General features: G+C 47.1%; 1 protein-coding gene across 1 annotated transcript in view; it reads right to left on the reverse strand.

Annotated features, from left to right (window-relative positions):
* Positions 1–22,471, reverse strand: part of PSAT1 (phosphoserine aminotransferase 1) — a 28,801-nt gene that overhangs the window by 3,944 nt on the left and 2,386 nt on the right. The window contains exons 2-7 of the mRNA XM_066367945.1: positions 18,776–18,836; positions 16,489–16,558; positions 13,494–13,699; positions 12,510–12,682; positions 10,862–11,031; positions 2,252–2,380 (exon numbers count right to left, since the gene is read on the reverse strand). Of these exons, the coding sequence (XP_066224042.1) occupies positions 2,252–2,380; positions 10,862–11,031; positions 12,510–12,682; positions 13,494–13,699; positions 16,489–16,558; positions 18,776–18,836 (809 nt within the window). The remainder of the gene's footprint in view (positions 1–2,251; positions 2,381–10,861; positions 11,032–12,509; positions 12,683–13,493; positions 13,700–16,488; positions 16,559–18,775; positions 18,837–22,471) is intronic.

Below are 22,471 nucleotides of genomic sequence, written 5' to 3' on the forward strand. Positions count from 1 at the left end.
GAGGCCCTGCAGACACGCTCTGCTGGAGACTGGACGGGATCCTTGAGCAGTGAGAAGCAATCCAAGTTTTCGGGATGAGAAAAACTGGAAACCTGGATATTTTTTTCCTTCCCTCTCTTTCCTCCTAAGCCCTGTTCCCCACATGAAGAAGGTAATAAAGGTGACCTTAGATAGGGATATGGACTCTATCACTTGGACATCTTTATGATATTAAAATTAGTATCTAATGTATATTGAGCACCATGTCAGGAATATCCTAAGTACTTTCCATAATCACCACAAATAATATTAAGAGCTAACTCTTAAGGAATGCTCTGTGTGCCAAGCACAGTGTCTAGTGCTTAATGCAATTAACTGGTACAAGAGCGCATGTTTTTAGCCCCTATATTATACGCTCTGTATTCACGTGCATTTTCATTTAATTCTCATAAGTATGTACCATTATTACATCCATTGTACAGATGAGTTTAGAGCCCAAGCTCACATGCTAGTTAGTAAGTGGCAAAATGAGGCTTCTACATTCAAGATGCTATGTGGCTCACGTGGGGTCAACTTGGGGTCAGCCAGCACCATGTGGGTGGTTAACCTACATGGAATGAACACAGGGACTTTTACGGTTGTCTTAACCTTAACTAGTCTCAGAGTTCCCTGCCAAGGTCTCTGGCAGAGCTGGTGCAACCCACAGACAACTGCGCAGAACTGTGTTCAGTACAGGGACTGCCTTACCAGTCAGGAGACACACAATAGTGGACAAAAATGAGAAGCAAAGGCAGTGGTAAATGGCAAAGTCTAGTACTAGGTTATATGTGGTATTCATCTTTAAAATGGCCCACCTCCCCTTTGGGGCCCTACTTCCATAGTTCGAAAGAAAACTGAAGAATTCCCTGAAACCCGAGCACAGGGACAAGGAGCGAGCACCCAGGCAGACACCACGGAGGGGGAGTGAAAGCTGCTCTTGACAAGGTCCCACAGGAACGTCAGGAGCTGGAGTGACCTTTTCTGGGCAGGTGGCTCAGAGGGGTAGACGGAAGGTTCCAGAAAGAGGTTTATTCTGAAGAGGATGCAAGCTCTGGGTCAAGGCTGTTTATACATGTGTGAGGAGTATTGAATGGGCAGGTAATTGAGTTCCTCACAAGAGGATCTGCCTGACACACTGGCTTCAGCAGGCGGCCTCTGGAAAATGAATGCCCAGGTTGAGTGCATGGAGTTCAAGGACCCTGGGAAACGGATACTGGATTCCCAGTGTTCCTCTTCATTTTTTCGTTGTTTGTTTCTAATTCCCTGGATTTTTTCCAGAGGTATCACCTCTTATTTTGTGTCCACACATAATCCGAGCAACACATGGAGCTAAAAGCCAACAGAAAAACTGGTCTCCCCTCCGCAATAGCCGGCAAGTGCTTTCACGCATGTGCAGGTTCTGTGCCCTGTCTGGGAGTCAGGGAAGATGACCTACTCTTCTGAGTATCCCCAGAGCCCAGAACAAGGGCAGCCCAGAGTCAGTGCTCAAGAGGATGGCTGGACAGGCAGATGGTAGGCAGATGGAATGGTGAGTAGGTGGGTGGGTGGATGGTTGGATGAATGGGAATGGATGGATGAATGGGGATGGATGGATGGATGGATGGATGGATGGATGGATGGATGGATAAATGAACAAACAGAATAAACATGTTCTCAGACCTTCCCAGACCTCCAGACAGGCCACTCTCTGCTCCTTGAATATACTGCACTTTCTCCCCTCCGTCCCTTTGTGGGGGCCGTTCTCTGCCTTTGCAAAAATACTTTTGCCCTCTTCTCTGCCTAATTATATCCTCACCCAAGACTCAAGCTCATCTAAAAGGCCACCCCTCACAGCCAAGGAAGTAGCTTCCTGCTCCAAGCTCATGCCTCGTTTAGCCTTCAGCTATGCCCTCCTAGATAAAGTTGAGAGCTTCCAGCAAGTATGTGCATTCCCCCCCACACACACACACACACACGGAGCACAGAGAAAGCAGGGAATCACCCTGGGGGGTAAAATGAGACTCTTTCAGGGCAATGTCTTTAGTATAAAAAATGCCGCCACCCACCGGGAGACAGGTCACAAAGCCTGGGATTCCTGGAGTGGGGAAATAGAACCACCCAGTTCACCAGCACTTCAATGTCCCAGAGAAAAGGAGAATTGCATCCATTTGCTGAAAGTGAAAGTCCCTGGCACATGCACATTTTTAAATTCACAAGAGGCAAAATGTGAGATAAAACCCATGACATGACTTACACATAGAATCCTTGAGAATTATCAATGATATCATAAATCATCTTAGATTTGATGGAGCTGAGCTTCTCCATGGCCGATGCACCACCGTTGTTCTTAATCCACTCTAGAACCAAGCCCATGACATAGATGCTACAACAAAGACCACAACAAGAAATCCATTTAGTTCAGCTTTGCAAAAGTGGACATTCAAGCAAACTGTTAAGCTGCAGCAAAACAGACTTTAAAATGTCATTAGACACAGACAAGATGAAAGGGGGCCTTGTATAGACCAAGGACAAGATCAACCCAATTCTAGGCCCCAGAAAGCCATTCAGAAAAGAGGTTTAGTGAGGCTCCTCGCTGGATATCACATCAGTCCCCACCTGTCCAGCCCAAGCCCTCATGCAGACTTCACAACCCTTAGGCCACGCTTTCCCCCTCCATCTGCAGACATTTCGTCCCCATCACAAGCATCCTCAGACCACTGGTCCCACACCCGACCAATCTCCTCCTTCACTTTCTGAACTACCAGAGCCCTCTGCCCATACTTCCCATCGTTTTTACCATTTACTCCTTTATTTTATATTTCTGTGTGCCTGAGTCTTGAAGGCTGGAAACAACAGGTGTTCAGTGTTTCCACCTCAGAGCCAACACAGGGCCCCCCAGCTGGCAGGAGGCAGTGTGGCTAAGAGCATGGGCTCTGAGTCCCAGTCCTGACTAGTCCTCCAGCACTGCCACTTACTAACAGATTACCAGCATTAGTCACCTTGGGAATCCAAACTTCAGCTTGCCCATCTGGAACCAGGAAGACCAACCAACTTCCGGTGGACACGTGGCATTTTAACTGTTCTGCTCTTCCCAATTCCACCCCCCCCCCCAAAAGGCGGACCTAGCTCCCCTGTTCTCACAGTTGGGCAGGGGACCTGACCAGACCAACTGAAGCCTTCCCTGGGATTCTCTGATTTGGGAGTGAGGAGAAAGAGGCAGATGTGTGTTGGTGGAAGGGCTAGATATAAGATTAAGAAGGATGCTCATCTGAAAATATGAAGCCAACATTCCAACAGAGAAGGAGGATCAGAAACAACAGATGGGATATTTGTGTCCCTGGTTCCAAGAGGACCCAGTGAACCTCGGTCCTCCCTGGAATTCACAGCCATCCCTTTCTGAGCCAAATACTTTAATGTTCTATCAACTGCGAGACCTCAGGGCTCTTGTAGGGACTGCAGGACACAGGTTGGGTAAAGTGCTTGGCGCAGGGCCTGGCACATAGCAGGTGGGCCACGCAAGTGGTAGTAATAGTATCTTTACTATTAATCGCTCAAAACTAAGCCAAAGACACACGGTGTTGAAGAGTAGTGGGTGGTTTCCCCAGTGATCTGAAAGCCTCTTTCTTTAACACACTCTCATAGAGAGACCTGTCCCAGGGAAGATCATTCACTGCCTCATCCAGGGGATGGAGGGCCCAGGAATTTCTACCCCCAGAACGTAGCGGAAGCTAACACCATGCTGCCCTGCACTGGGCAGAGAGCAGACAGAGCCCACAGACACGTCTAGCCTTCTCTGGAAGCTGCCCCGTCCTAGCTCTCTGGACATCCTTGGGAGGAATGAGAAACAGCAACCAGCAACAGAAAGGGAAGGGAGTGTGGAGCAGAAAACAGCCCCTGACTAAATACGCCTCAGTCCTAGCGCTCTGGATGAAGCCTGAGAAAAATCAGAGAGGCAAAGGAGAAAGAAGAGCAGGCAATGAATAGCCTGAGATCTATTTCAGGCCAGGCATCCTGACAGATGCTCTCCCTTTTATTGCTCACAACATCCTGTGGTCAGAGCCACCACTATCCCATTTTACAGAAGAGAGAACTGAAGCTCAGAGCTTAACTTAGCTAAAGTCTCTGAGCAAGGGGCTGATTAAGCCAGAATTCCAACCCTTGTCAGTCTGACTCCAACACCCAAGTCCTTTTCACTCATTAACAATTAACAAAGGCCTCAGGTTTCCCAGGTTCTCTGGGACCCTCAACCACCATCTCACTTTCCAGTGGACAGCCAGGCTGGCACCAAGTGTCACAGTCACAGCTGCCAAGTGCAGCCATTAGTTACAGGGGCATCACAGCATACGGGCACGTTCCAGATATGCTGCTGCCTGCCAACTCCTCTGTTCTGTAAGATATTCTAGAATTCCCGTCTAGCCCAAAACGGCTTCCCACCAACCACAGAAACACACCCTGCCACAAGGTCCAAACAAAGCCACCTGCAAGCCCAACAGTACTTTTAGGAGGCCACCATTCGCTCTTATCTGCAGCTCAGTTATTCCAGGGTTCCCAAGCTGCTATTTCAATAACCACATCCAAAGCTGGGGCAAGGCCCAGGCCAGGCCTACAGTCCCAGCCAGACCTCAGCACACACACACTCCCCGCTCGGTGGCATGGCCCTCAGGCTCAGACTCACTGGCCATGTTCTCTGGCTAGTCTTAATGCAATCCAAGCAGGCAGAGACAACAGAAGGCCCAACCATTTTACATGGCATCTGCAGACTGCACACTTAACCTAGGTGTCTGGGGACACCTCACCAAGAGGCAGAGGACCATCCCAGGGACCAGAAGACATTCCTGGGGTGGAAGGCTGTCTGGCCCCTGTGACTCTGCTGTGGCTTCCAATTCATGATTAACTCAGTTTCTACCCTGCACAATCCAAAACTCTTCAAAATACAGGGCCCCAAAATGCTTACATAGCTTTGCAACTTAGTCTTAATTCTTTCCACTATCAGTGCAATACTTTTAACTGATTTATACTTTCCCATCTAAAATGCCACCTGCACACACAGAACATAGGTTTACTACCTAGGCCTGTCTGTTATATGACTAAATACATCACAGAACATCTGTTCTATGGAATACCACACAGCAGTTTAAAGAAAAAAAAAGGCAGGCATTTGAGTGGATATGGCAATGTTCATAGCATTTTCTTGGGTGGAATAAAAAGAATTCACAGAACAGTGCATATGGGAAAGTTCCATTTGTATATAACTCTATGTGTGTTAGTCAAATAAGTTTGTAAGTATGATATATATGTTTGCTCGCTTATAGTTTGCATTGGGTGTGGGGGACAGGCTGTAAGCAGGCAGGGTCATTATAACCTAAGGCTTAGATTTAAGACTAAGCTTTTCCCACCCTTTTAATACTAAGATCTTCTCAACACTAAGCTTTTCCCCACACCCTTGACTGTTGCATGATGTGGGGTGGTGCACTCATGAGGAATCCCATTTATGCCTCAGATAAGTGACTTTGTATCAGACTTCCTTGTTTGTATATTGGATTAAAGGTTTTGATTTCTACACTATAAAATGGGGCAGAGGAGCCCATGCTGGAGGAGAGCAGAGAAAGGCCACGTGGAGGAGAGGAGAAGAAGCCAAGATGGCGGAGTGCTGAAGGAGAAGCCAGTTTGTGCAGAGTTTGTGCAGAGAGAAGGAGATGGGGAACAGAGATGAATAAGGCTGGTGAGGTAGGTGATAGATATATGAATTTATCAGAAATTTCAACTGCCCTTTTGATGTACCACTTATCTGTCAGACCTCACCTTACTCACTGGACTATCGCCCCTGAGGCAGAGGAATTTCAAGAAGCTGGTCAGCTGCCCCAAGGAGGAGCATTCTGGACATACCAGGACTTTTGATTCAACACCCACTTGCTCGAGACTCTCCCTTACCCTATACAATTCATCCCCCTAGTTTGTACTGGTGCCCTTCTCCCCGAAGAAGTGCCTGGCAGGGTTCCTTTCTTCCTTTCAATAAAGCCTGTTACTCTGGTCTTTTCAGACTCCCATGGATTCCAACAGTAGGAACCTTTGATTCTAGGAAACTCAGATAAGTCAGTGACTTTGGGAGCCCTGAATGGAAAGGGAAGTATTTTCCCACTGTGTGTATTCTCTTGCCCGTCGGGTGCAAGCCAGGATAAAGATGATGGCCCACCAGTTCTTGGCTCCATTGTTTCATTACCGTCTATCTGAATCAAATGCGAACCTGCCTGGGCCAGGGAGCTGTGATGGAGGCCGTGGCTACTGGCTTTACAATGTGCAAATACCCAGTTAAGGGTCTGTTAGAACGCACAGCAAGCAATTACCAGTGATTACCCCAGCAGGCTCTGATCACTTCAGAAAACTTTACTAAGAGCACATGTTCCTCTTACACATTTTAAAAAACAATACAAAATACTCTCTGTGCACTAGGGCTTAGAAAAGCATACCAAGAAGTCCCCCTAAAACTCTCCCTGGCTATTCTGAAGGTTCTCACTCCGCAGATGAGCTTCTGGAGTTGACGGTGAACAAGGCTAAGCCCATTCTGATCAGAAAGGTGGCCTGAATTAGTGGGGTTGGTTTGTTTATTAGTTACTCTACCTCAGACAAGAACTAAAACAAATGCATTACTTATGGATTCAGTTAATTACAGTAAGTAAAATTTTTACAGCCTTAGAAAAAAGAGTGTAGGCATCTTTTTGCTTATCCACTAATTGGGCTTAATGTGTCCTACTAACGGGTTAAACGGAATAGGGAAGTGTCCTTTATTCCTTCCCAATTCATTGCTCAGGGCTACAGGCAAGTATTTGAAGGTCACTTATCCAGCAGTGTTCAAACAAACTTCCCAGGGCCTGTGGGCCTTTGGCTCTGATTTAAAAAACAAAAAACAAACAAACAAAAAAGACTTCTTTTCAAATTCAGTCTTTTTCAGTGCCTTATCAGCTTATATTCAAGGACTGGGGAGGGTGTTTAGCACAAATCTTCATGTCTCCATATATGGAGTTTGTTCTCAGTGGGTGAGCTACAATTTTCTAACACTGAAATGTTTAACAATGCAAATGAACTTGGCATTGTTCAAGTTAGCGATGCAGGGTAACTGTACTGACATTGTTCAAGTTAGAGATGCAGGGTAACTGCTCAATCATACAGACTTTACTTTCTTCTGTTTCTCTTCTTTTGGGGTAAAAGAAAGCAAAGCACTTCCAGAAGTTGTTTTCTGACAGAACACATTTAACTGAGCCTCTTGCATCTTCTACAGCAGTGGTCCCCAACCCCCGGGCCGCGGACCGGTACCGGTCTGTGGGCCATTTGGTACCAGTCCGCAGAGAAAGAATAACTTACTTCCATCTTATTTAAATTTAAGTATGAACGATGTTTTATTTTTAAAAAATGACCAGATTTCCTGTTACGTCCGTCTAAGACTCACTCTTGATGCTTGTCTCGGTCACATGACACATTTATCCGTCCCACCCTAAAGGCCGGTCCATGAAAATATTTTCTGACATTAAACCGGTATGTGGCCCAAAAAAGGTTGGGGACCACTGTTCTACAGTACATGATTCTAATCAAATATTAACGATCCTGCCTGGAGATGGCCTCACATTACTATTCTGGTATCTCTGGGGAAGAAACAGCCGCTTTCTGCCCTTGTCGCTGGCTCAGGACACTCCTCAGGCAGGGCAGTTCTGGAGGGGGGGACTTTTCTGTCCTCCCCACCCACCCATAGGTAACAAGCTCGCCCAACTGGTCAAGGCTGGGGACCAAGGCTGGAGAGTAGCCCTACAAAAAAGGTCCAGTTGCCTGACTGGTGGTGGTGCAGTGAAAACCGAAGCGCTAACCTGGGACATTGATGCCCCCAGTTTGAGACATTGAGGTCGCCAGCTTGTGCGTGGGCTCATCAGCTTGAGCGCGGGGTCGTTGGTTTGAGCACCCTCACCCCTACCAGTCAAGGAACATATGAGAAGCAATCAGCGAACAACAAAGTAAAGCAATATGAATTGATGCTTCTCATCTCTCCTCCTCCTCTCTCCCTTCCTCCTTTCTCTCTCCCTCAAAAAGAAATAAATAAAAGTCCCTATTCTAGGACTTGCCCTGTGTCTCCATGTCTGACTCTAAATTACTTTCATCCCCCATTAATCAGGCTGGGCCACTTTCTCACTGATATTCCACCTAATGTTAATAAACAGCATATAAACGTATTCACCACATTTTTAAAACTTTGTTTCACAGTAACTCTTGAGAAGGTGCAGGACCAGTGACAGCTCCCCTTCGCCCTCCAGGCTGTGCTGTACCTTCAGCCACAGTTCAGCGGTGGTGCTCTCCCTGCCACCTCCCCAAAGCCAGTGGCCTCTGCCTCTGGCTGAAAGACTCCCCTGACCGAGAGCCAGGCCCCAGCCCCACCTTATAACATAGTGATTGTCGACTTTTTCCAGCTCCTGGCTCATATAAGCTAATTACTAAAATTCTGTGACACCAAAAAATATATTTTTGACAACCTGACAAAAAAAATAGGTATAATTTTAATTCATTCACATTGGATAGCTATTGTAGTGTTGGCTGTTTTCATTTTTTTATTTGACATTCTAAGGGAAAAGGGGTCAGTGCCCCTGACCAAATAGTCAGGTGTTGCATGTTTAAAAAATCTTGCAGCACACCAGGTGAAAATCACTGTTGTAACAGGTAATGTCCTGCCATCGTGCAACCTGGCACCCGAACCCCTTCTCCAGGAGCCCAGTCCTTGAGGGACCCAGCTATGCCTTCTCCACTCAGCACATCCAGTTCTCATTTCCAAGTTGGCCAGTGAGCACTAGGCCCCAGAGGTGAGCAGTAGATTCAGCACCACCAGCACCATTGCCCCTTCCCTAAGAGGTATTTTAGAAACACCAATAATATATATATGTGCCTGACCAGGTGGTAGTGCAGTGGATAGAGCGTCGGCCCAGGATGCTAAGGATCCATGTTCAAAACCCTGACGTTGCCGGCTTGAGTGCAGGATCATTGACATGACCTCAAAGCCGCTGGCTTGAGTCCAAAGGTCACTGGCATGAGGGTGGGATCATAGACATGACCCTATGGTCTCTGGCTTGAGACCCAAGGTTGCTGACTTGAGGCACAAGGTCACTGGCTTGAGCAAGGGGTCACTCGCTCTGCTGTAGCACCCTGATCAAGGTACATGTGAGAAAGCATTCAGTGAACAACTAAGGAGATGCAACTATGAGTTGATGCTTCTCATCTCATTTCTTTCCCTTCCTGTCTGTCTGTCTGTCTCTTTCTCTCTCACTAAAAAAAGGAACACTTTCAACCAAGCTGAAATAACCTGAGGTGTAGAGACAACCAAAAGAGCCACAGCAGAACACCCCTTCCCTGTGGACAGAGGGGACACAGATGCGGAGCTGCTCTGCCTCACACAAGCCGTGTGAGAAACTAGCAGAGATTCCATCAGAATTCCCACTTTGGAAAAACAACTCCTGTCTTTCCTAGGTAAATGATGTGGAAGAAATCTTCTATTGGCAGCACGCAGTGGGGAGACATCTAACAAAGTCCCAACCCTGGTGGGCAGGGGCCACACCAGCCAGGCACCCTCTCATACAGTCCTTTAAGAGAACTTCCTTCCATCACAGAAAAACCCGGAAATGGGAGAGCTGGACTCCAACAGCCATCTGTCCTCCTAAGATGGTGTCCGGTAAACACAGCCAGCCCACACTGAGGACCTGGACGGGGAAGAGCGCTGGGGCCCGGGGGCTCCGTGCCCAGGCTCTGGAGCCAGGCTGCCTCGGCTCAAGCCCCTGGTCGGCCACTTCCTAAAAGCATGGCCTCGGCTTCTTCACTTGCAAAACGAGAATAATAATAAGAGTTCCTGCCTCCTAAACTGCTTAGGAGATGAAAGAGTCATTTACACAAAGTATTACTATATTACATCATAGGTGCCCTGGAACTAAGCCCATCGACTCTGGCTCTTCCGCAAAACGAGAATAATAATAAGAGTTCCTGCCTCCAAAACTGCTTAGGAGATGAAAGAGTCATTTACACAAGTATTACTATATTACGTCATAGGTGCCCTGGAACTAAGCCCATCGACTCTGGCTCTTCCCTCCCCTGCTGAGGCTCTGAGAACTAATAGTGATGGAAACAGTAACTGCAGCAGCTAACATCTGACAAATGAAAAACACCAGTGCCAGGCCCTCACTGAGAGCATTAAATACACATATCAACTCATTCCATCCTCACCACAACCCAGTGCGGAGGGTACGAGTATCACTTCTGACGGGACCTGCTGCACAGACCCCTTCACACAGCTAGTCAGCAGTAAGATCTCTCAGGCAATTGTTAAAACCTGGGTGCCACACAGGTTTGCCCAAATGAATTAAAAGATCGTGGGAAGGCTAAGAAGCCTGCAGGGCAGCTAACAGGAGCCCTGCAAATTGGGTAAAATCCAGGAAGCCGTTTGTGCCAAGCCAGTACGTTTGCAGCCGAGCATTGAGCTTCCTTTGCGCAGGCCCAGCAGGGAAAGAGAAGAAAACAGGGGAGACCCAGGGTCTGAGTCCTTCTCGTCTGCACTGTCTGCTCGAGAGGCAGCCACAGCACTCCACCTGCAGAGAGCTTCGGGGTTAATGGTGAACCACCAAGGCTACTGAAATCAAACAAAAACACCCTCCCCCCCAAAAAAAGCTAGGAGAGATCAAACAGTGCACAGAGGGTGACAAGGGACACAGGAGCCAGACAGAGTCCCGGTAGGGTCTCTAGGCCAGACCACTGGTTCGTGGAAACACACTCTCCTTTAAAGTTACCTCTACTTTGACGGGAAGGAGAGCCCTCAACCGGCCCACAAGCAGCACACCTGAGTTACCTGAAGCAGGGAGGTGTGTTGTACAAGGAGTTGTTTCCGGCCTGCACTTTGTACTCCAGGACCGAGGGGCACTCTCTGAGGGCGAACCCCAGCAGGTCATCACGAACGATCACCACCGTGACCCCCGCAGAGCCAACGTTCTTCTGCGCACCGGCAAAAATCACCCCAAACTGAAAGCGAAGAAAACACAGACGTACCTGGTCATTTCTCTTAAATGTAGCTTAACTTCCCAACCTCTTTCCAAAGCACGATTTTTCTGAGAAAGTGACTGTTCTATTCCGGTTCAGTGTATTCACTAAAGGAACCTGGGACTCTCGCGAGTTCAGAGGCCCGCAGGTTGGCGTCTGCCTGGCCCTTCTCCCCGGAAGGGGCTAGCCCAAGCCCATCACTGTAAAGACCTCATACACACACTCATATTCACTCTGCATCTTTCCATCTATACCCAGGCTAGTCCTTAAAACAGGGAGGCTAACTGTCCTCAGTAACCAAACAAGCTAGAATGTTTAATCCATTTGTATTTGTATAAAGGGACAATCGGAAGAGTGCTAAAGAATAAGGATAAGCTACCTGAGAGAGAAGAGACTTTAGAAAATAGAACCCTCTCCCCACATCTCCCTGTGAAAACCTAAGGAAAGTCAAGTGGTGTCCCAAGTGAGAAAGAAGGCCGCCTGGCCCTGCAGGAGGACTCTTTTACAGCTGACAGTGTTCAGAACTGCCAGTACACGTGCACGGCGACTGATGATGCCTACCAGGCTAGGCCCAAACTCTCCATGTGATGGAATGCTACGCAGCCTTAAAGAGGAATGTAGTTCTGACATATGCTGCCATATGGACGAACCTCAGGGACAGTCTGCTAAGTGAAGTGAGCCAGATACGAAAGCACAGGTACTGCAGAATACCACTCAGACGTGGTAACCTGCGTGGTCATATTCCCAGAGACAGAAAGCACAAATGGTGGTCATGAGGAGCCAGGGGAGGGAGGCCTGGGCAGTGTTCAATGGGCACTGAGCTTCAGTCTGGGAAGATGAGAAGCTCTGAAGATGGATGGTGGGACTGACTACACCACAGAGTGTGAATGTGCTTAATGTCCCTGAACTGCACTTCAAAAATGGTTAAAATGACAAATTTTATGTTAAGTATATTTTACCACAATTGTTTTTAAAAGGCAGATCACTATTTAGTCGGTTAGTTTTCAATTCTTGTTGCGGGCACCTGGGTACAGTACTCCCACCGCCCACCTTGGTGTGCCACGGAAAGACCGCGATCTCGCGCGTCCTTGGAGGTGAGGCAGGTGCAAGGCGAGGTGGGGCTCCTTCACAGCCCCCCCCCCAGCTTTTATAATCTGCATCTTCCCTTGAAGACAGCACGCCACCCCCAACGTGTTGACCTAAAAATTTTCAAGGAGCTACTCTCAAAAAGTCCTTGGCAGATATTTCCCTAAGGACTCGAGTGTGAGCCTGTGAGGTCATCATGAACACAGGGCTGGGAATGTCAAGACTTAAACATCTGACAATCCCATTATAAACAAACAACTATTGGCTAGTGCACCAAAAGCTACCCTGGCTTCAGGGCCTCTGCGGGTCCCAGGCTCCCTCACCTTTTTTTTGTCAGAAACCAAGACACTGGGGTCCCCTCTTTGATACTCTACCTTGGAAACGTCCACTGGCTTGGATAGGAAGTTTGAGGACATGTCGCAAACCAGCACTGCTCCCTTGACGTCAGGGATAAAGTCAAACTCGACGCCATGCACGGTCTCGTTGGCACAGTAATACACATAGGAGGCCTCCGGGCTCAGGGTCCAGGTGCTTGGGTCCGGAATTTCTATCACAGAAGACAAGTTGGAGACACCACACTTTTATTCCCCTCTTTCCTTATGCTGATGGAGTCAACCAGGAATCACATCCCTCCCGCAGCAGCGAGACCAATTCCAAAGCATTCAAGAGTAAAAGCACCTTGTCCATTTCACATTATAAACACCACACCTGTCTTAGAGGGATGATCAATCTCACCTTGCTGACAGTTGAGTCTACAGAAATGATGGAGTAATTATTTGGGGGTTTTTCTTGTCATCCTGTGTCCATGGATGGTCCAATAGTTTCCTCTTGGGGCTCCAGCCTACCTCCCTCTCAGCCCATGTGAGCCCCAAAGTAGAATGTGACTCATGTGCCGTCACATGCCTGATTTGGAATGGGACACGTGGGACCTGAGACTGTTACTGGAATACTTGAGCACAGGCACCAAAACTTGGGAGAATATAAGGTCAGAGAGCCTGCAGCCATTTCTAAAACTGAGGGGACAGCTTTCCTGACTGCAGAGCTACCGCGGAGGAGACAGTGAGAAACACCAGGACCTGGGAATAGTGTTGAGGCCCTGGACTTAGCCACATCTAAAGCCAAACCAGACCCTGGGCTCTCAGCGAATTGCGCTTATGAATGCTCTTTCTGCAGCAGCCACTTAGTGGTCCTAACTAATACAGCCACCCAATCGAAATGGTATCAAGCCAACTACTGACAAGGAAGAACAAAAAAATAAAAACAACTGCAGACTATCCTGAGCAGGGGTGACCGGACATCTGAGGAGGGACCACCCGCCAGTCAACATTACCCCGTCCGCCTCCGCTGCCAGCACTTACTTGTGTAACTCCCAAGCTGAGGGTGGACGATGTTCACAGTCCCAAACTTCTTGGCTTCCTCTGCAGCTTTAGCTGACCAAGCTCCTGTCACCACATAGTCGGCACACCTTCCTGCATTCAGTCCAATCAGGTTTAAGGGGACAGCACTGAACTGGCCAGACCCACCTCCTTGCATAAAAATCACCTTGTAGTTGTCTGGAACAGCTCTGGGCAGAAGCACAAGAGGCAGTAACTAGAGACTCAGAGGGTCAAAGCCGGAGAATGAGCAAAGCTCTGCCAGCACTTCACCTCAGGGGGGATGTAAACCAAGAAATATGGGGGAGTCCCATTACCACCTCACCTTCCCCAATCCACTCACGTATCCATTCACTTCGTGGACAGCTACTTATCGGCCCTGTGGTGGAAATCTATGTCCACTAGACAGAAGCTAGTCATACCCTGCTGCTCCTTTATGGAATCATCCCGCTGCCACTCTCAGTCCACACAGTTCCAGGGTGACCAACCCCAGCTCTAGGGACGAGCATGTGACCCAGGCTGGCCAACGGGGTTTGGTTCCATGACCTTTGATCAAATTTTTGGGAAAGAAGAGCTGTTTCTATTAAGGGAAAGAAAGAACTTGTAGGAACTAACTCTGCCCTCAATGGTGACCATCTGATAAAACTGCCGCATAAAAAAGCAGGGCCAGGAGATGGAGAAGACCTTCCTGCCATCATCTGAGCTCCCAAATCACTCGTGGGCATGTCCATCACACAAGGTAATACATTTCTTCCCCTCCTCCCACCCCCCAAATATAAGCAAAAGTTTATTTCGAAAGTTACAGAGGTAGAAGTGAGCCAGCTGGGCTGTGTGGGCTCAGGAAACAAGTTAAAGGGGCAAAGGAAGAGCCCTCGGAGCTTAGGAGAGAGACAGACACAGGTAACACACCTTTAAATAGAGGACCGGGGGAGGCGCAGGCGTGCTCAGGAGAGAGAGCAAGCACGTGCCAGTAATCCCTTCTTTCGGTTAAGCCAGGAGCTGGGCTTCTTTCCCTCCACTGCAACCAAGTCCTAAAAGGATGTGCTGCCCCTGCTATGACCCAGGGTGGCACTGGAGAGGGACCCTTAATCGTGTTTTAGGCCTAATCACATAATCAGGCACCCAATACACACAAAGATTAAGAGTGAAATTTTTTTACTCCAACATGGAAAATTAAGTAGGATAAGACCAGCTCCAGAAAGACTAGGCTGTAGAACCCAGACCCACGCATTTGTGAAAGGTCGGAGCTTAGGAGCAGGCAGACAGAAGGCAGAGAGCGGGGGACAGAGCTCCAGCAGAGGCGTAAGTACCAAAGGGCAGGGAACGTGAGAGAGTCCTGGGAAATAGGTGATGTGCAAATGCCTGGTTCTGAGCCGGCCTATATCCGCGCTCAGCAGGGTGGCAAAGCACACAGGCAGGGCTCCAGGGTTGTGCTACTCAGATGCAGGGCAGTAAACAAGGCCAAAAATTGGAGGGAAGGACACTGGACAGAGGCCAAGGTACAGGGTACCAGACAAGAACATGGTTAGGAGACAAGGGGATGGGCCCGTGAATTGAACTGGGAGTCCAGTCTGAAGACGCTCACAGCCATGTGAGGCAGAGGCCACATAGGGCCAGGGTTCCAAACCCTCCCTCCAAGGACGATAGGATTGCTCTGTGAACATGGCATGTGACCCGGCAGGCGGACCTGGTGTTCAAAGCCAAACAGATGATCATTGGCTACGAACACTCACATTGCAATAGGCTCCTACGGCTCCTCACAAAGATGGAACCAAGGCCGTCCATCCGAAGCACTTATCCAGGCAATTTGAAAGAAGAGTAATGAGACAGTCAGTACAATTTCAATTTTGTTAATGAAAGGATGAAAGGATGGGCCCTAAAACGTTAATAAAGATTGCCCCCTGATGAATGGAGTTATAGATAATCTCATTTTAACTTGTGTTTGTTTTTCTAAGCTTTCTATCCTGAACGTGCACTAATTTTGTGAATAGAAAAAAGTATTTCCAAGGTTACCATATTCGTTTATGTGATTATTATAAAACCTGTCCTTTAAGTTGCAATGCATTGAAGAATGAGATTTCCTCTGGGTAAAAAAAGCAGTGTATATTAATATCACCTAGGAGAGGTCCTCAAAGCAGCAGTTCCTAGTTCCTGCAGTTCAAAATTGTTAAAATAACCCAAAGAGTCTATTAAAAATTAAGTTTCTACAAAGATTCTGATAGCAAGTCTGGGTGGGGCCCAAAGTTTAAATTTTTTTATGTGTGTGAGAGAGATGAGAAGCATCAATTCTTTGTTGTGGCTCCTTAGCTGTTCATTGATTGTTTTCTCATATGTGCTTTGACCAGGGGGCTACAGCAGAGCAAGTGACCCCTTGTTTGAGCCAGCGACCTTTGGGCTCAAGCCAGCAACCTTGGGGTCATGTCTATGATCCCACGCTCAAGCCAACGACCCTGCGCTCAAGATGGATGAGCCCATGTTCAAGCCAGTGACCTCGGGGTTTCGAACCTGGGCCCTCTGCATCCCAGTGTGATGCTCTATCCACTGTGCCACTGCCTGGTCAGGCTGAATTTTTTTAGTACTTCTCCCCAACCACGTAACTCTGACAGGTAGGAGGAAACCCACTTCCCAAACCAGTGAACACCATTGTAGTTAATAATGCCGACAAAGATGACCATTTCTTTGTCATTTAAATCCCTTTTAGGCCAGCTGAACTTCTACAGTGCCAAAAAAATCTGTCCTAGATATAACAACTTCAAATCTTTGGATATACTGCATAAAATAAAAATACAAATACCAGGATGGAGAGCAAGTAAAAAGCATTATGTACTAACTTAGTGAATGTGGGAGAACCTTAATAAGACTATTTTTACTTACAGAATATTCTAAACAGCAAAGTATAGAAAATAATATAACAGATGCCCCAGTATATATATTACCAAACAAAAGTAACACAGCTTGGTCTTTGAAATTATAAACTTACAGCAATTCCCGCACAAGATTCTCTGTGTTGTTAAGAATCTTAGAGAAATCTGATGATCTGTGGCTCATTTCTGCGGAAGGAAAGATCAACACCGTAAGTTCCAGTTCAAAACCAACAAACACGAGTAGCTTCAGGAAGAACAACAAAACTTGCAAGTAAAAGAATAAACAGAATTGTCAACTATTTTGCTTTCAAAATTGTGGGCTAAGGCTCTGCATTCAGGAGAAAATCCAAACTGACTTTCAAATCGGAAGCAGCGGAGCCTTAAATCACAGCAGAATGATTTTTCAAGTGGCAAAATTTTGATCTCTGTGAGTTCTCACCTTTTCTCACAAACATGAGAAATCTATGTGGCCCTTTGGGATAACAGTACAAAATTCTACACTGTCATCTCACCTCCCAGACACCTAAGTCTTACATATCCCAAACCCACAGAAACTATATTGAACAGAGTCAACCCTATAGTCTCTTAATACTATGCAGTCTTTAGAACTACAAAAAAATTACAAAAATAAAATTTTAAAAAGAGCCTGACTGGTGGTGGTGACGCTAAGGTCCCAGGTTCAAAACCCTGAGGTCGCTGGCTTGAGCATGGGCTCACCAGCTTAAGCATGGCATCACCAAACATGATCCCCAGGTTGCTGGCGTGAGCCCAAAGGTTGCTGGCTTGAAGCCCAAGGTCACTGGCTTGAGCCTAAGGTAGCTGGCTTGAGCAAAGGGTCACTGCCATGGCTTAAGCCCCCCCTACACTGGTCAAGGCACATACGAGGATCAACAAACTAAAGTGATGTAACTACAAGTTGACGCTTCTCATCTCTCTCCCTTCTTGGGAGGGAGAAAAGAAGGGAGGGAGGGAGGGAGAGAGGAAGGGAAGGCAGGGAAGAAGGGAGGGAGGGAAAAAGGGAAGGCAGGGAAGAAGGGAGGGAGGGAGGGAGAGAGGAAGGGAAGGCAGGGAAGAAGGGAGGGAGGGAGGAAGGGAAGGCAGGGAAGAAGGGAGGGAGGGAAGAAGGGAAGGCAGGGAACAAGGGAGGGAGGGAGGAAGGGAAGGCAGGGAAGAAGGGAGGGAGGGAAGAAGGGAAGGCAGGGAAGAAGGGAGGGAGGGAGGAAGGGAAGGCAGGGAAGAAGGGAGGGAGGGAAGAAGGGAAGGCAGGGAAGAAGGGAGGGAGGGAGGAAGGGAAGGCAGGGAAGAAGGGAGGGAGGGAGGAAGGGAAAGCAGGGAAGAAGGGAGGGAGGAAGAAAATTAAATACAAAAGTTTAGAAGTCAAAGGTCCTCTTCCTCAATAATATAAAGAAAATTTAATGAAATTATTAACAGGCCAGATCTTCATAAAATGCTTATATACTTTTTTTTTTTTTTTTAATTTATTTATTCCATAAGAGGAGGGCTCCCAACTGTGCCCCACCCAACAAGCCCACTAGGGCACAATGCTCTGCCCATCTGGGGATGTTGCTCCATTGCTCATCAACCAAGCTCTCCTTAGCGCTTGAGGTGGAGGCCATGGGGCCATCCTCAGCGCCCAGGGCCAACTCACCCCAATCAAGCCATGGCTGCAGCAGGGGACAAGAGGGAGAGAAGGAGAAAGAGAGAGAGAGAGAGAGAGAGAAGTGAGACGGGGAAGAGAAGAGAGGCTGATGGGCGCTTCTCCTGTGTGCACTGACTGGGAATCGAACCCAGGACATCTACACACCAGACGGACACTCTACCACTGAACCAACTGGCCAGGGCAAAGCTTATGTACTTTTAAACTTTTAATAAGTTCATGTTTAAGTGTAGTAGAAACTAAATGAACATAAAGTGATATTATAAACTTTCAATACATTGGGATGCAAAGGTACAGTAAGAACCTTCTAATCTCAGATCCTATGAATAGCAAAAGCAGCCAGGAATGCTGAGATGGAGAAAAATCTCACCAGCATTTATATTTATGTTGATTTCAAAATTGTTTCCATCAAATATGCAACTGAAGTTATTAAAATTTAAAAATACATTTACAGCCTTAACTGTGGTGGCCCAGTGGGTAGAGCTCGACCTGGAATGCTGAGGTCACCGGACTGAACCCCAGGCTTGCCCAGTCAAGGCACCTACGAATGCTTCTCGCTTCCTCTCTTTCTCTCCTCCCCCCACTTAAATCAATAAATAAAATCATTCTTAAAAAGTAAAATAATAAAAACAAAAATACATCAACAAAGGCCTATAGAAAGACCCTATAGAAACTGCAGGTTTAATGCTTTTAGATTAGTTCCTTTTGAAACCTGAACATACACAGAATCCAAAAGTAAAACTTACCAAGAACACTAATCCCAATGCCTTTGTAGTCTAGTATTTCTTTTTGTATCTCTAACAATACCTAGAAAAAGAAATAAAGAAAATAAGTGATCTGCATATTCTTTACACAGCTCTCCCTCTGGACATACAAACTTGGGGGGGGGGTAAGGGACAGGGTCTACCATGGGGCTCAGCAGATACGGAAGCCCCGGCCCCCCCACAGCCAACCCCCTTCCTCCCACAGAGCCCAGAAGATGCAATTTTCACAAAAGTTGAATATGAAATTACCAAATGTGATTGGTACTAGGATACAGGTTTTCCAAAGTCACGCATTAAAGGAGATTTAAAAAAAAAAAAAAAGTAACTTGGATTTAAAAGAAAATGACCAAGTATACAATTTTTCTGACAACAACTCTTTAACTGTCAAGATGAAACCTTTGGGAAAAACTAGAATATGTCCCTTCCACAATCTCATTTCCTATTATCTTAAAGCAAAAGTACAAAATGCATAAAGTTCTGGGTTCAGGAAACAACAACAAAAAATCAACTAGGCCCCAAATTAAACCGATACCTTGATTATTCCATACTTTTGGTCTAAGGTGCGCCACTGGTGGGGGAGGGGGTATGAATCAGGAATCAACTGCTGTGAAGACTCTGCCAGGAGCGACTTGTGATAAGGTGCCAAAGAACTGTAAAAGTTAGTATTGGCAACACCATTTTGAAGAGTAAAAGTCCAGCTTCTTGCCCCCTCCTTTCTTTAGAGAATGGAGGGAGGCCCTGGCCGGTTTGCTCAGTGGTAGAGCATCAGCCTGGCGTGCAGAAGTCACGGATTCGATTCCCGGCCAGGGCACACAGGAGAAGCGCCCATCTGCTTCTCCACCCCTCCCCCTCTTCTTTCTCTCTGTCTCTCTCTTCCCCTCCCGCAGCCAAGACTCCATTGGAGCAGAGATGGCCCGGGCGCTGGGGATGGCTCCTTGGCATCTGTCCCAGGCGCTGAAGTGGCTCTGGTCACGACAGAGCGATGCCCCAGGAGGGGCAGAGCATCGCCCCCTGGTGGGCAGAGCTTCGCCCCCTGGTGGGCGTGCGGGGTGGATCCCGGTCAGGCGCATGCGGGAGTCTGTCTGACTGTCTCTCCCGGTTTCCAGCTTCAGAAAAATACAAAAAAATAAATAAAATAAAAATAGAGAATGGAGGGAGAAGGATGTGGGAGCTTCCTGGCTTACATAGACAACTGGGTCATTTAGTTTAACTATAGTTCTCTGAAAGAATAAAGGTTATCTGAAGAACTTCCTTTCCCTTTCAATAAGAGACAATGTTTGCATATCCCACACTGATTTTAACTCTTCCTCCCTTCCTGGAGACCTGAGAATAACATATACCTCTAGTCTAGACAAAGGAATGGAAGGTAGACACTAAAAAATTTATGAATGTCTTTGATATGTAAACAACATCACTATTGTGTTACCTTGTAAGTTTTAATATGTAGGAATGTTTTTATAGATCCTATAGACCAATGTTGTAAGCATGTTAATGATTGATTATTGTGCCATGTTCCCCCTGCTTTTCCCCCAACCTGTATGTGGTCAAGTCTATATAACTAGCGGCAGGGCTATTTTGGGGGCACACGATTTGGGTTAGCTATACTCCATATAAGTCATATGCAGCCAGCTTATTAATAAATCTCCTCCTAAAAATTCTTCTGTATCCTGCCTTGGTGTTTCTATGTAACCCGCAGAATTAAGATACGCTACTTTACAACAACTGATGTACCGATCTTTGGTTCCAACAACTGAGCCATGAGGGTGATTTCCTTATCCCTAATTTGCCTAAGAGAACTCTCACCTGAGGCTCCAGAGGGGGACTTAGCTGTAGGCACCGGCCCTCTCCTCCACACGTCTTGTTGGATCCCTGCAGTCCCATAACTACTGTTGGTCAAATAAGTTTGTAAATATGTATATGTTTGTTCACTTATAGTTTGCATTGGGTGTGGGGGACAGGCTGTTCGCAGGCAGGGTCGTCATAGCCTAAGGCTGTGATGGCAAACCTTTTTATAAAAACCACCCCCTTTTGCAGTGCTGGTCAACCTGGTCCCTCCAGCCCACTACTGGGGGTTCCAGCTTTCATGGTGGGTGATAGCAGAGCAATCAAATGGCGTCTGGATTGGCCCACCATGAAAAATGGAATGCTCACTAGTGGGCGGGAGGGACCAGGTTGACCAGCACTGCAAAAGTGGACGGTTTTTACAAAAAGGTTCACCATCACAGGCCTAAGGCTTAGTTTTTTGGGTTATTTTTTTCTTTTTAAATGAATTTTTTTTTCATTTTTATTTTATTTTATTTATTCATTTTAGAGAGGAGAGAGGGAGAGACAGAGAGAGACAGGGGGGAGGAGCTGGAAGCATCAACTCCCATATATGCCTTGACCAGGCAAGCCCATGGTTTTGAACCAGCGACTTCAGCATTTCCAGGTTGATGCTTTATCCACTACGCCACCACAGGTCAGGCCCTAAGGCTTAGTTTTAAGATTAAGCTTTTCCCCACACCTTTAACTGTTGCATGATGTGGGGTGGTGCTCGCTCATGAGGAATCCCATTATGCCTCAGATAAGTGACTTTGTATCTGAGACTTCCTTGTTTGTATATTGGATTAAAGGTTTTGATTTCTACACTATAAAATGGGGCAGAGGAGCCCATGCTGGAGGAGAACAGAAAAAGGCCATGTGGAGGAGAGGAGAGGCAGCCAAGATGGCGGAGTGCTGAAGGAGAAGCCAGTTTGTGCAGAGAGAAAGAGATGGCGAACAGAGGTGAATAAGGCTGGTGAGGTAGGAACCTCTGATTCTAGGAAACTTGGATAAATCAGTGGCTTTAGGAGCCCTGAATGGAAAGGGAAGTGTTTTCCCACTGTGTGTATTTCTCGCCCACCAAGTACAAGCTAGGATAAAGATAATGGCCCACCAGTTCTTGGCTCCATTATTTCATTACTGTCTGTCCGGATCCAATGCGAACCTGCACGGGCCAGGCGGCTGTGACGGTGGCTGTGGCTATTGGCTTTACAACTACATTCTATTTCATAGGAACAAAAGGGCCAGCAGGACCCAGCTTAGTGCCAACCAATCCCAGTGTCAGGAAATGAAGAGGGGGGCAGTGAGGGAGCCACAGCTAAATGCCTTCTAAATCTCTGCCTTGGCGCCGCAGCTCCTAGCTAGGGAGACCAGACCCATTGTTTGTTTCCCAAAGGCAAGTAAAATGAAAATAACTACAAACTGAAAGGAAAAATACCTATTATCTCCCTTTATATTGAATTTACTGGTGTGACACTCCTTAACAAAACAATATGGGTTTCAGGTGCACAATTCTACAACACATCATGTGTACACTGTAGTCTGTGTTCACCCCCCTAGGTCAAGTCTCCATCACCATTTATCTCCCCATGCCCCTCCCCCTGGCAATCACCACACTGTTGTCCCTGTCTATGATTTTTTCTTTTTTGTTCAATCACTCCAATCTCCCTTCCAATCCACCCCCCCCCCCGAATTTTTTAAAGATATCAAACCCTCATCAGAGATCCTAGCTAATGTGTGTGAGTGAAAGGACTGATATCTATCTGGACTGGCTTTAACATAATCCTGGAGTAGGAGGGGAGAAAGGGAGAGGGGCCCGCGCGTTTGTGTGTGTGTGTGTGTGTGTGTGTGTGTGTGTGTATGCGCGAGGGTGGGGAG

The sequence above is a fragment of the Saccopteryx leptura genome, chromosome 2 (assembly GCF_036850995.1).
Source record: "Saccopteryx leptura isolate mSacLep1 chromosome 2, mSacLep1_pri_phased_curated, whole genome shotgun sequence".
Classification (NCBI taxonomy): Eukaryota; Metazoa; Chordata; class Mammalia; order Chiroptera; family Emballonuridae; genus Saccopteryx; species Saccopteryx leptura.